At 44.1% G+C, this 14,437-nt stretch overlaps 1 protein-coding gene across 1 annotated transcript in view; it reads left to right on the top strand.

The window, feature by feature from the left end:
- The window catches only part of ttll7 (tubulin tyrosine ligase-like family, member 7), a 157,802-nt gene that overhangs the window by 97,456 nt on the left and 45,909 nt on the right, over positions 1 to 14,437 (top strand). Inside the window, exons 12-14 of the mRNA XM_064990545.1 lie at positions 7,581 to 7,654; positions 9,847 to 9,982; positions 12,672 to 12,758. Of these exons, the coding sequence (XP_064846617.1) occupies positions 7,581 to 7,654; positions 9,847 to 9,982; positions 12,672 to 12,758 (297 nt within the window). The remainder of the gene's footprint in view (positions 1 to 7,580; positions 7,655 to 9,846; positions 9,983 to 12,671; positions 12,759 to 14,437) is intronic.

Below are 14,437 nucleotides of genomic sequence, written 5' to 3'. Positions count from 1 at the left end.
TTTGGAATATTTTTATTCTGTACAGGCTTCCTTCATTTCACTCAGTCAATTAGGTTAGTATTGTGGAGTAACTACAATGTTGTTGATCCATCCTCAGTTTTCTGCTATCACAGCCATTAATAACTTTTTTAATGTCACCGTTGGCCCCCTGAGCGTTTTCCTTCCTCTCGGGCAACTGAGGAAGGATGCCTGTATCTTTGTAGTTACTGGGTATATTGATACACCATCCAAAGTGTAATTAATAACTTCACCATGTTCAAAGGGATATTCAGAGTCTGCTTTTTTATTTTTTTTTACCCATCTACCAATCGGTGCCCTTCTTTGTGAGGCATTGGAAAACCTCCCTGGTCTTTGTGGTTGAATCTGTGTTTGAAATTCACTGCTCGACTGTGGGACCTTACAGATAATTGTATGTGTGGGGGTACAGAGATGAGGTAGTCATAAAAAAATCACTTTGAAAACTATTATGGCACACAGAGTGAGTCCATGCAACCCATTATGTGACTTGTTAAGCACATTTTTACTCCTGAACATAGGCTTTCATCTTTTAAATTTGTATTAATTTGAAACAATTTTTCGAAAAACATAATTCCACTATGACATTATGGGTTATTGTGTGTAGGCCAGTGACAAGAAAAATCTAAATTTGATCCATTTTAAATTCAGGCTGTAACACAACGAAATGTGGAAGAAGTCAAGGGGTGTGAATACTTTCTCAAAGCACTAATTGTATGTCCTAATAATTTACGGGGATGAAATTTGGAGACCCAAGCGATAGGCTATAGGGCTGAACCTACCGAGTTGATTTATGTGCTTTACAATGTTTTAATTGTATGTCCGGGCTTTTCAAAAAATGTTCAATTTATATCATGTTAAATATTAGCTACTATTGGGAGCCACGGTCAGTAATACCCACGTACATTTAGAACTGTCACGTTAGTGTTTCTCTCCTTCAATTTGTAGCCTACATTTTGCAATATTCAGTTCTGTTAACCTTTCTTTCCTCTGTTACGTCCGTGTAGTTGTTGTTGAGGGTGGCTAGCAATACTGGATTATATTAGGCTAACGTGTGTATTCATTTCGAACATGTAGCCTATTTGAATCATAACGGAACTCACACCACAGGTAGCAGTTAAAACCTGGTTCACGACGACTGGACCATTGTTATTACAGATCCATGATTTGTGAGGAACAGAGTAGATTTCTAGGACTATTATTATTATTCATTATTAATTCATTATTAAGTATTATTATTATATTACCCTATTGTGCACTTTTCTCAGCTTCCAATATTTAATGGATTAAACTGGAATATGGCAACTTTCAGGATGAATCAAACCACTGTATTTGTGATTCATCAATATCTTTTGTTTATATATATATTACAATATCAGAGTATTTTCCATCTACCAATTGGTGCTGAAACAGAGGCGAATATACATATACGTAATGTATTTCATTGATCCCTAATAATTTGAACCCGTCTGTCACGCCCTGACCATAGAGAGCCATTGTTTCTCTATGGTATAGTAGTCAGGGCGTGAATAGGGGTTGATCTAGTATTTCTATGTCTATGTTGTGTTCTAGTTTCTTTTTCTATGTTGGTGTTTTGTATGATTCCTAATTCGAGGCAGCTAATCGTTGTCTCTAATTGGGGATGATATTTAAGTCGTCATTTTTCCCACCTTTGTTTGTGGGATCTTGTTTTTGTTTAATTGCCCGTTAGCACTTCATTGACTTCACGTTTCGTTCTTTCTTTATTGTTTTTTGTGCCTTTCACTAAATAAATATGTGGAAACCATATCACGCTGCACCTTGGTCCGATGATTCTAACACGATCGTGACAGAAGATCCCACCAAACCAGGACCAAGCAGCGTGTTCACCAGCTGAAGGAGTTTTGGACATGGGAAGAAGTCATGTGAGGATGCGAAACCCTTCCTTGGCGGCAGACGGAATGGCTGGGGGCAGTTTTGAGTAGCTTGGAATAATAAGGTGCCCAGAGTAAACTGCCTGCTACTCAGTCCCAGTTTCTAATATATGCATATTGTTAGTATATTTGGATAGAAAACACTCTGAAGTTTCTAAAACTGTTTTAATGATGTCTGTGAGTATAACAGAACTCATATGACAAGCAAAAACCTGAGAAAGAATCTAACCAGGAAGTGGGAAATCTGAGGTTGGTCGTTTTTCAACTCATTCCCTATTGAAGATACAGTGGGATATTGGTCATGTTGCACTTCCTAAGGCTTCCACTAGATGTCAACAGTTTTTAGAAACTTGTTTGAGGCTTCTACTGTAAAGGAGGGGCTCATAAGGGCTCTTTGAGTCAGTGGTCTGGCAGAGTACCACAAGCTCGTGACGCTCGTTTATTTGAGAGGTAGCTCGTGTTCCATTGCTTTTCTACAGTCAAAGGAATTCTCCTGTTGGAACATTATTGAAGATTTATGTTAAAAACATCCTAAAGATTGATTCTATACATCGTTTGACATGTTTCTACAGACTGTAACGGAACATTTTGACATTTTGTCTGCTCCTAGTGAACGCGCTTCTTGACTTTGGATTTGTTTACAAAACGCGCTAACAAAAGTAGCTATTTGGACATAAATGATGGACATTATCGAACAAAACAAACATTTATTGTGGAACTGTGATTCCTGGGAGTGTATTCTGATGAAGATCATCAAAGGTAAGTGAATATTTATAATGTTATTTCTGACTTCTGTTGACTGCACAATATGGCGGATATCTTTTTGGCTTGTTTGGTCTCTGAGCGCTGTACTCAGATTATTGCATGGTTTGCATTTTCCATAAAGCTTTTTTGAAATCTGACACAGCGGTTGCATTAAGGAGAAGTGTATCTAAAGTTCCATGCATAACACTTGTATTTTCATCAACATTTATTAAGAGAAGTTCTGTAAATTGATGTGGCTCTCTGCAAGATCACCGGATGTTTTTGGAACTACTGAACATAACGCGCAAATGTATACTGAGATTTTTTTTATATAATCTTTATCGAACAAAACATACATGTATAGTGTAACATGAAGTCCTATGAGTGTCACCTGATGAAGATCATCAAAGGTTAGTGATTCATTCTATTGCTATTTCTGATTTTTGTGACTCCTCGTTTTGGCTGGAAAAATGGCTGTGTTTTTCTGTGACATGGCTCTGACCAAACATAACAGTTTGTGGTGCTTTCGCCTTCAAGCCTATTTGAAATTGGACACTGTGGTGGGATTAACAAGAAGTTTATCTTTAAAATGGTGTGAAATACTTCTTTGTTTGAGGAATTTTAATTACGGGATTTCTGTTGTTTTGAATTTGGCGCCCTGCACTTTCACTGGCTGTTGTCATATCGATCCCGTTAGCGGGATCTCAGCCCTTAAGGTTGGAGGACAACATCAATATCTTTTTTTGGGGGGGTGGCACAAGGGTTGGTCGGTCGACCTGAGGAGAGTGCCAGAGCCCGAATGTTAAACTCTGGAGAAGTGTATCATCAGACCACAGCCACAGAAACCTCAAGATTTTTTTGGGGGGGTGGAGATGGAGCTGGTGGCTGAGCCGCGGGAAGAGCCAGTGTCTGTTAAGGAGGCAATGGAGAAGTTGGGAGAGAAAGAGATGAGAGAGATGTTGTGCAAGTGTGTTCTGCTCAACATCCGACCAGAGGATCCGGTTAGCAGGCTGGTGCAACCTGTACCGGCTCCACGCTTCTGGCCTTCAGTGTGCCCCCCCAGTCCGGTACGTCCTGTGTCTCCTCCTCGCACTCGCCCTGAAGTGTGTGTCACCAGTCTGGTGCCACCTTTACCGGCCCCACGCACTAGGCCTTCAGTGCGCCTTCCCAGTCTGGTGTGTCCTGTGCCTGCTCCTCGCGCTCGCCCTGAGGTGCCTGTCACCAGTCCGGTGCCACCTGTGCTGGCTCCACGCATTAGGTCTCCAGTGCGCCTTCCCAGTCCGGTGCGTCCTGTGTCTGCTCCTCGCGCTCGCCCTGAGGTGCGTGTCACCAGTCAGGTGCCACCTGTGCCGGCCCCACGCACCAGGCCTCCAGTGCGCCTCCCCAGTCTGATACTTCCTGTGCCTGCACCCCGCACTCGCCCTGAAGTGCGTGTCACCAGTCCGGCGCCACCTGTGCTGGCCCCACGCACTAGGCCTCCAGTGCGCCTTCCCAGTCCGGTGTGTCCTATGCCTGCTCCTCTCGCTTGCCCTGAGGTGCGTGTCACCAGTCCAGTGCCACCTGTGACGGCCCCCATTCCAGAGCTTCCGGCGACGGTTCCCAGTCCAGAGCTTCTGGCGACGGTTCCCAGTCCAGAGCTTCCGGCGACGGTTCCCAGTCCAGAGCTTCCGGCGACGGTTCCCAGTCCAGAGCTTCCGGCGACGGTTCCCAGTCCAGAGCTTCCGGCGACGGTTCCCAGTCCAGAGCTTCCGGCGACGGTTCCCAGTCCAGAGCTTCTGGCGACGGTTCCCAGTCCAGAGCTTCTGGCGACGGTTCCCATTCCAGAGCTTCCGGCGACGGTTCCCAGTCCAGAGCTTCCGGCGACGGTTCCCAGTCCAGAGCTTCCGGCGACGGTTCCCAGTCCAGAGCTTCTGGCGACGGTTCCCAGTCCAGAGCTTCTGGCGACGGTTCCCATTCCAGAGCTTCCGGCGACGGTTCCCAGTCCGGAATCTCCGGCGACTGTCCGGGGTCCGGAGCTTCCAAACATGGCGTCCAGCTCCATGGCAGGAGCTCTCCTCTGCGAAGATTCCCAGTCCAGGCACAGTGTTCAGTGTTCAGACGATCGTGACGCCGTCCTCTCAATATAGTTTGTTGACAAAATTCTAATAAAAGGTACACCGTATTTAACCCTTTCAGTCCTGAGACCCCAGAAAAAAACAGCTTTTCATTTATCTCACATTCATTTACCGTTATATTTAGCCTCACAATGGTGTTTTTTACAAAGAAAGTCAGGACAACCAGGGCCACAAGTAGAGCAGAAAACAACTTGACAAACAGTTGTATTCATGAGTTTTATTAACAAGTGTCAATACACAAAGCAAAAACCTGATATAAATGAATTTATATGAATGCTATAAGTACATAAATTGTTTGCTCAATGTGAAATTAATATATAACTAGTCAATGACAACTGTGTGGAATTTGGAGTTTGTGACAGCAACTGTCAGTTTATTACAGTATTATAGACACTATGTCCTGGGGTTTCCTATGGTCGTCTATGTAGAAGAACCCTTTATCTTCTAATGACTTTTGTGTAGCTTGTGAGCTGCATAGAGATACACGTGTGTGTGTGTGTTCATAAGAGTTTCAGCTTTTCATAGATATATTTGAATAGTGTTTCGCTCAAACCATTCGGACACTTCATATGTTCTTATAAAAAAAGACTCAGCCCTGGGCCACTTTGGGATCCGCCATTGTCTCACAAACACAGCTCTAGTTCATCACCCGTTAATCACACAGACTAATGGTTGGTACCAATGATTGCAGAAGAAATAGAACAAACACACAGTCTTTAAAAGAGGATAGATGTCCAAAATCACACCAGCACAATGGTGGGTCTCAGTGGGTTAAAGCCAGTGGTACCTTGACGTCTGTAGCTCAAACACACAGACTTTAAAAGAGGATAGATTTCCAAAATCACACCAGCACAATGGTGGGTCTCAGTGGGTTAAAGTTTGCTTCAAGTGGAAATTACATTGATTTTGCACAATTTAAATCTTATTCAAATCTGTTCATATACACCCTCAGAAAGAATGTCCTTTTTTTTGTGTGTGTTAAGTGAACATGTAGATATCCAAATGTTAATGTTTTCATACATTCATAGAATGTAGAGTCAAGTATTTGTGAACATTCCATAGTAATATGAATGTGAAAGACATGCATTTGAGCAATTTATAGACACTGCACTCAATAAAAACTCTGTCTTGTCCAGATCCGGACTCCACACAGACTGGTGCGCCATAACCAATCACAGCTAGAGTAGGCCTATTATACAAATAGCCATGCCATACGAGAATGTGCCATTCACGTTGATGTTGCACTGCACTGGACTGTGTTTACAGGCAGCAGAACAGCGCAACTTTGTTTGGATCATTGTTTAGAAAGAAGTAGCAAAAGTCACAAAAGAAACCTGACTGGTTTTCTGCAAATATATAAATAACAGGAGTCTTACTTTTTGGAACTTTACAGTCCTATTGCTCAATCAACAAACTATTTCTCCCTCAGCCTTAGCCCATTCATAGACGCTAACTACCTTTAGCGTCTATTCATGAAGGTATGTTCTGGCCGGTGGAGTTTTGTTAAGTGCCCCTTGTTCTGAAAGGTAACATGCTTGCGGTACATTATCTTTCAAATCAGCAATAAATAATAGAATTCAAATAAAAGGTTTATATAACCTCACACTTTTATAGGGTCAGGGTTATTGTCTTTTTCTTTTAAAGATTCTTTCTCGCTGATATAAAACATTTGTTCCATATGTTTCATAAACCTTATCACAGGCTGAATGATTATTGAGGTTTCTAAATGTTAAAACGGAGTGTCGGGATTGTTGTTCACCTGGTGGCACCGGTAAGCAATGCTGAGATAGCTGAGAACCCTTGGGATAAGGCAGAATGCCTTGTCAATGCCTCGAGAACGTCAGCCTGTGCACAACAACAACAACAACAACAACGATATTAGCCTGAGCCAGATGAGCCCAAGTCGAGCACAGGGGACAGTAGATAAACCCTCTCATACTTTTTTAGTGTTTCATTGACAGCCAAAATTGCACGGTGAATACGATGGGGGGGGAAGTCTACCACTCACCCACTTGTCCAGGTGATAACATAACATCTACAGTACAGGTCTCTGTGTTATTTAAGGTTCTAGATAGCGAAATGACTTAGCTATCAATTCATATTGCTAGCTTGCTAAGTAAATTGGCCGACATAAATAGATAAGCCGAAGCCTTAGCCACGTACTGCATAGCTAGATTGATTGTGTTGAGATTCCCAATCGCTGCCCTCTTCCTCCTTTCCCCCCCCAGAAATATTGGGTTTGTGAATCTGAAGCAGCTCATCTCCTGAATTGCTGGAGGCAACAAACAATGTACTAGCTGTGATTTACAACTGATAACAATATTTATTAGACTACCTAGTGATTTATTGTTGAATTGTATTAATCATGTATTGTAATTTTGTAATGGAACTCTTATAAAGTTGGTTTTGAAACATAATATTAAAATACCTGTTGGTTTCATTTCAGCAAAGTAGTAAAAACAGTGTCAGCTCCACTGTAAGATAAGATAAATGTACTGACAACCCGTATGAAAAATCAGCAAGAACATCCGTTGGCCAGCAAGCGAGAGGCTTTTCAGCAGTTTAATTCAATGTTTTCGCAGCGTGCAAGATAGCCACATCTGTAGAGTGTGTTACTCGCCTGCATAAGGTAAGTCTGAACACCAACTACTGAGAACTGCATCGGAAAGGCGTTCGTAGGAAAGGCATATATTATAAGTCTGAATCAGCCCCATGGTGAATTTGTGCTAGTAATATGTTGATTTATTTTTTCACCCTACGTTTTTTCTGTTACCTGTTGTTGTTTTTTCTGCAGAAAGAGCAATTGACTCAGGTCCGCAAGCAGATCTCCCGGGAGGAGCATGAAAAGAGACATCTGGGGAACTACAGGTAAAGGGGGAAGAGGCACCGAGTGAGGAGGGCTTCACTTACATTTACGGGGTCACATGCGGAGCACCCAGATCTCAGGAGGAGAAATAACATTGGGAGAGAAAATAAATTGAATGTTTGAGTGAGAAAGAGACAGAGTGGGGGGGTGCAGAGGCTTGAGTTGTGACTCTTATGCGTGAGTGGTACCAAGGAGTTATTGAGAGGAAGAAAGAGAGAGAGTGCTTTGCAGAGGTTTGAGTCGTGAATCCCATGCGTTCACAAGGGCAGCGCAGCCACGTCATGCGAAAAGAAAAAGGCAAACGAGTCTGATCTCCTCCTCACTGATAAAGACTTCAGAAGACCAGTCAATTCTTTATGGTATCGTTGACGTGTCTGAGTCAGAGCTTGTTTTTCGTTCGCTGTTAATACTCTCTCCATCCCTCAGCTTTCTCTTTCTGTCTCTCTTTCCCTCTCTCTCCCCCACCTCTCCCTCGCTCGCTCTCTCCTTTTGCATAAGTGACCTCTTCCCTGAACACTCAATGAGCGGATAGTCTAATGGCGACGCGCGTCTGTGAATTATTGTCGGTAGCTAACCCTGCCAGACACACCAGTCTGGAACCCGAGCTAATAGACCCCGTGTGTGTCCCAAGTGGCGCCCTATTCCCTTTATAGCGCTCTACTTTTGGTCCCATAGGGCCATAGTGTACTATATAGGGAATACAGTGCCATTTGGGATGCATCCCCTGGGATTCATACACGGCATCGGGATCTGATTTAGGCTCGCTCGTTAGCGTCCCTTAACGAACTTAGCCCGTCATTAGATGAAATGCACTTCAGGTACGGGAGTCAGACGAGAGACCGGCATCAAAGGGAGCTCAGGTCCAGTGCCTGTCACCGTTCGTTTATCAAACTTCTCAGAAGTATGTGTGTGCATGCCTGTGTGTGTGCATGTCTGTGTGTGTGCATGTCTGTGTGTGTGCATGCCTGTGTGTGTGCATGCCTGTGTGTGTGTTTATGTGTGAATGTGTTTTATGTGTGAATATGTTTGTGTGCGTGTATTAACCAGCGTAGGGGACTTATAAAAGGCTGGGAAGGGACAAGTCAAGTGGAAACGTGAAATAGGTCAAGTTTTTAGTTGATGTAATTGCCAGTTCTTACACGATCCCCAACTAATCAAAACAAGGGCTGAAATATGCAGACACATTCTGAACATGAACAACTCCTTCAGAAGAAACATGTGGGTCAAATCGCAGATTAAGCAGCCATATGTTTAAAAGCTGGGGCCAAAATATGAGCGATGGCGAGCACACAGGCTGCGTCCCAAATGATACCCTATTCCCTAGATGGTGTACTACTTTTGACTGGAGCCCTATAGGGCCATCGCTAAACTTTGCCTCTCGAGTTGAGCCATCACTCACATGTGTAGCTCTTAAAGGATTGACAGCTTTATCCCCCCACGATCTCAACATTTACATTGGTTTATCCCCTTGAATATGGTGGGTGAGGGGGCCGTTCCAACCCCAAAGCAGGCTGTTCGCGCTTCAAAATGACTGGCTATACAGATGTTCGATCACCCTGTTGCAGGAGAACCTTCCTTTAATGCCAAACTTATTTGAGGTTTAAAAAGGCTTCTGAAGATTGTAATTTCCACTTTGAAATATCAGACTTGATTTCCCCTTGCGAAAAATGCATCAACCCTGCAACAAGGTCCATTAATTATAAAGTCACATTTCCTGTTGCTGCAGGATTATTTTCCTGCTGTAGCAAACTGGCTCAAATGTAAAATCCTACATTTAAGCCAGTCTCCACCATTAATTAAATTAGCCGTCTATTAGCACTGAGCCCACTGAGCAAAAACTGATTGAATCAATATCGTTTGCACATCATTTCAACCCAAATGTTCAAGATGATGACGTTGAATCAACGAGGAAAACTGATTGGATTTGAAAAAAGTGATCAATGTAAGAGAGTTTAGTCTTTTTGAATGTAGGTGACATTATTTGTTGATTTTACATTGAATTCACATTATTTGACAACTCAACCAAAATCAAATCTATACGTTGAACTGACATCTGTGCCCAGTGGGAGGGAACTTAAACTGACATTCAAAAAACGTCAATAGAAAAAGGTACTGGTTGACTTTCCTCGGTGGTTACTGTTTATTTAAATGAATGTTACGTCATTGTTTTTGTTCCCTCTCTCTCCTCCCACAGACGTATTTACCCCCCAGATGACAAGCTCCTCCTGGAGAAGTATGAAAGCCTTCTCTCAGCTGCCTTTCAGACCTTCCTCGCCGGCCGAGCGGCCTCACTTCAAAAGGAAATGAATAATCCTCTGAAACGAATGAAGGTACCTGAGACTGAACTCTCTCCTCTCTTTCACTCTCTCTCTCTCTCTCTCTCTCTCTCTCCTCTCTTTTACCTCTCTCTCTCTCTCTCTCTCTCTCTCTCTCTCTCTCTCTCTCTCTCTTCTCTCTCTCTCTCTCTCTCCTCTCTTTCACTCTCTCTCTCTCTCCTCTCTTTTACCCCTCTCTCTCTCTCTCTCCTCTCTTTTACCCCCTCTCTCTCTCTCTCCTCTCTTTTACCCCCTCTCTCTCTCTCTCCTCTCTTTTACCTCTCTCTCTCTCTCCTCTCTTTTACCCCTCTCTCTCTCTCTCTCCTCTCTTTTACCTCTCTCTCTCTCTCTCCTCTCTTTTACCCCTCTCTCTCTCTCTCCTCTCTTTTACCTCTCTCTCTCTCCTCTCTTTTACCTCTCTCTCTCTCTCTCTCCTCTCTTTTACCTCTCTCTCTCTCTCTCTCCTCTCTTTTACCTCTCTCTCTCTCTCTCTCTCTCTCTCTTTTACCTCTCTCTCTCTCTCTCTCTCTCTCTCCTCTCTTTTACCCCTCTCTCTCTCTCTCCTCTCTTTTACCTCTCTCTCTCTCTCCTCTCTTTTACCTCTCTCTCTCCTCTCTTTTACCTCTCTCTCTCTCTCTCTCTCTCTCTCCTCTCTTTTACCTCTCTCTCTCTCTCTCCTCTCTTTTACCTCTCTCTCTCTCTCCTCTCTTTTACCTCTCTCTCTCTCTCTCCTCTCTTTTACCTCTCTCTCTCTCTCCTCTCTTTTACCTCTCTCTCTCTCCTCTCTTTTACCTCTCTCTCTCTGTCTCTCTCTCCTCTCTTTTACCTCTCTCTCTCTCTCTCCTCTCTTTTACCTCTCTCTCTCTCTCTCTCTCTCTCTCTCGCCCTCTCTCTCTCTCTCTTGCCCCTCACCTCTATTTAGATGCTCTCTGCAAAAAAAAAGAAGAGCGAAAAATACATACAGAGAGTGTCACGCCCCCTCCTCGATCCGTGTTTGTCACCTTGTCCTTGAAAGCGTCCATTGATCGCTGATCATAGCATTTGTTAAAAGCAGGATGAACCCGTACAACCTCTCATCTTTGTTTCCAGTTGCTTTGTCTGGCTCTGGCCTTTCCCCTTCTCCTCAGTCTAGGCGCTAACTGTTATTCCTTAGCTCTTCTCTGTGAATTGTCACAGTGTTAATTTGTAGTGGTTTCTCATAGATCTCAATGTATTTGAAGGTGCCTGTGATGGTCAAATTTGTTTTATGGAATGCAGTGGAAGCTGCTGTGTTGCTGCGGTTTGGGGTTCATAGGGAGAATAATTGTTAAAAGTGGAAATCGCAGGGATGCTCTGGCATTGGGGGAGAGACGGACTGCACCCCAAATGGCACCCTATTGCCAATAGTGCAGTACTTTTGGGCCCATAGAGCTCTGGTGGAAAGCTGTGCTTTTGTAGGGAATAGGGGGCCATTTGGGATGCACACATGCTTTCTGAGGAGTTTTATTCATGATGCATTTCAGATGGGGTGGTGGTGTTTGGTTTCTATACTCTGAGAAAGGGAGAAAGAAAGGGAGAGAGAGAGAGAGAGCGAGTAGGTAGACAAGGAGGAGTATGAGAGAGACGCGATAAAGCGGTAAAGTGGTATGGTTGATACTTGGGGGGTTTGGACTGTTAGGGAGTTAGCAAAAGGGGAGAAAGTGTGTTTGAGAGTAGGAGAAAGGGAGACTGAGCGAGGAAGAGAGAGGGAGTTTTAGGAGAAGGGAAGGTGAGACAGATAGACAAACAGAGAGTTAGCAATAGCCTAGAATGGAGGGAGAGAGAGGGGAAGAGAGCTGGAGGGAGGGAGGGAGAGGGATTTGGAGGGATCTGCCATATGTACATGTGGCTTTGAGTCTATATGAGCTAACCTCCTGCAGAGCGAGAGGCTGGCTGCGCTGGTTGGTTGGTTCATGATCAGGGATTCAACCAAATGCCAACACAGCTTTGGCCTTATGACCCTGGCACACAAACACACACGCACATGCACACGCACACACACACACACACACACACACACACACACACACACACACACACACACACACACACACACACACACACACACACATACTTTTGTCCCAGCATTTGACATTTGAGCAGCCTAAAGCTACTTGATTGCTAATCTGAGAGACCACAGTCACGTTTAATCTGTATTTGAGAGACAATGGGAGGGTGCCATGCACGACAGCAAAGCAACATTAATCACCCTCTCTCTAATTCAGCCGCGGCCAAAAAGGAGAAGGGGCCCAGCGTATTGGCCACGGGAAACATAAAGTTTCCAGATTGATCATGGCTGCGTTCCAGATGGCACCCTATAGATGGCACCCTATTCCCTACATAGTGCACCATTATAGGGTGTAGGGTGCCATTTGGGATGCAACCATACATCAATAAAGAGTAACACATGTTCTGCCACATGTTCTGCCAGGTCTTTCATGGTCTAGCTATGCAATGGGACTGAGGCATTATGGAAGTGGAACACATGAGTTCACGTCTGCTTGCAGGTCGGGAGGAGCAACAGAATCTTACAACTCTTATTACTGGTAGTTGATGGATTGATTAAATGTGTAATTGATAGAATCTGCACTCATACTCAAACTTCTGGTTAAGTCTCCCATTGGCGTTAATGAATGATCAAGTACTATGATCAAGTACTAACCAACTGTATTGTGTGTGTTTGCAGGAGGAGGACATCTTGGACCTGCTGGAGCAGTGTGAGCTGGACGACGAGAAGCTGCTGGGGAAATCGTCACGGCAGAGAGGACCCAAGGTGAGATAAGGAGGCAGGGAGGAAGAGAGGCCTCTTCATCTTCTCCAAACGTCTTTGGGTCCATGAAAAGTGCTATGTAAAATCCATGTATTATCATTATTCACAGAGAAAAAGAGAGATGGAAGAATGAGCGAGAGGAGAGTATGAGGAGGAAGGTTTGAGTGGATGAAGGAAGGAAGGGAGGTAGATGCCCTCAGGGAACACACAGAAAGAGAGAGGGAGAACGTCTGAGAGAAGGGGAAGAAGGAAAAAGGCAGAGAAGCAGATGTATAAAGGCTGATGCCATAAAGCAGGCATTCCCAACCGTTTTACCGCTGGGCCCCCTTTTTCACATTTGAAAAATGTCACCCCCCCCTCTTTAAAAAAAGAGATAGCCTATATTAAATACACCACTAGCTTGATTTTGTTTTCATTTGAGGGACCTAGGAAAATGTTGTTTTGAAGCTCATTTCCTGCAATTATACATCCTGCAACTCATGACATCTTTTAGGCTTTTTTAGTAATAATAATAACTATGAGGAAAATAAAGTCTAGACCCAATTTCTTTGAATGTTCTTCCCCTACCAAGTATGTTTTATGATAATTTACATGAACCCTCAATTGAATTATACATATTCTGTTTTACAGAAAGTGAATAGATAAGTTGTTAGCAACGGAGTCACACATTGTATAAGATTACTTCCCAAGCAAAGTCCGTTTTCTTTGACTCTTCGACTTTAGAAGGCTGCAGCTCAGCTTCTGAATGTCATAGAGACAATCCAAATATATTCCAATGTGTATCAGTCATGTCTTCCTATGGCATTTCACCTCTTGCTTCTAGCAAACATTGAAGATATTGGGGTTGTTTTAGATCTGTCCTAACAATCGCAAATTGTATTTGCAAAACGTTGGCGCCCCTAGGTTAGGAACCCCTGCCTTAAGGTATCGGAGAGAGAGAGAGCGAGAGAAAGTGATCCAGAAAAAGCACGTAATGGAGATGGAGAGTCAAAGCAAGATAGGCCCTGGTACAACCAATCCCCTAAGGGAAGACCTGTCAGCTCTCCCTCTCCCTCACTTCCCCTCTCCCTCTCTCTCAGTCCGTTACCCCACATGCCTCAATCCCCCCCAATCCCCCATCCCCCATGACAGCACATTACTCTCCCCATCGCCTTTCCCCTATCTCCCTTTCTCCATCTTTCTCTCCACAACCCTACATCTAAACCCATCCCTCACTCCTCCTCTGAAGTGGGGGAAACGCACGATGGGTTGTGTCCCAAATGGCACCCTCTTCTCTACATAGTGCACTACTCTTTACCAAAAATACTACAGGGAAAAAGGTGCCATTTGGGACATAGTCACCAAGTGTGCGCAGCGAGTCAATGGGACAGTTTTCTGCTGTATTAGGGCCCTTTCCGCGAGGATAACGACTCGTTCAGACACAATTGCTTTTGTCGAAATTAATTTGTGCCTGTCGCTTTGGACCATGCCAAGTGCGGGCTGACGTGGACTGACTGGCCTGCTGGCCCTCCTCTGAGTGCTCTGATGGATCGACACACTCCCAGGGGCTGTATTACGGGCCATCTGGAAAAAGAGGGAGAGAAGGAGAGAGGGGTTGAAATGAAGCAATTTAAATACTGTGGATTCATACTTAAGCAGTGTAGAAAGGGTTGATAGAGGGAAAGAGAGAGGTGATAGAGAGA

The sequence above is a fragment of the Oncorhynchus masou genome, chromosome 16, assembly GCF_036934945.1.
Source record: "Oncorhynchus masou masou isolate Uvic2021 chromosome 16, UVic_Omas_1.1, whole genome shotgun sequence".
In the NCBI taxonomy this organism is placed as follows: Eukaryota; Metazoa; Chordata; class Actinopteri; order Salmoniformes; family Salmonidae; genus Oncorhynchus; species Oncorhynchus masou.
This window is presented reverse-complemented; position numbering and strand designations above follow the sequence as displayed.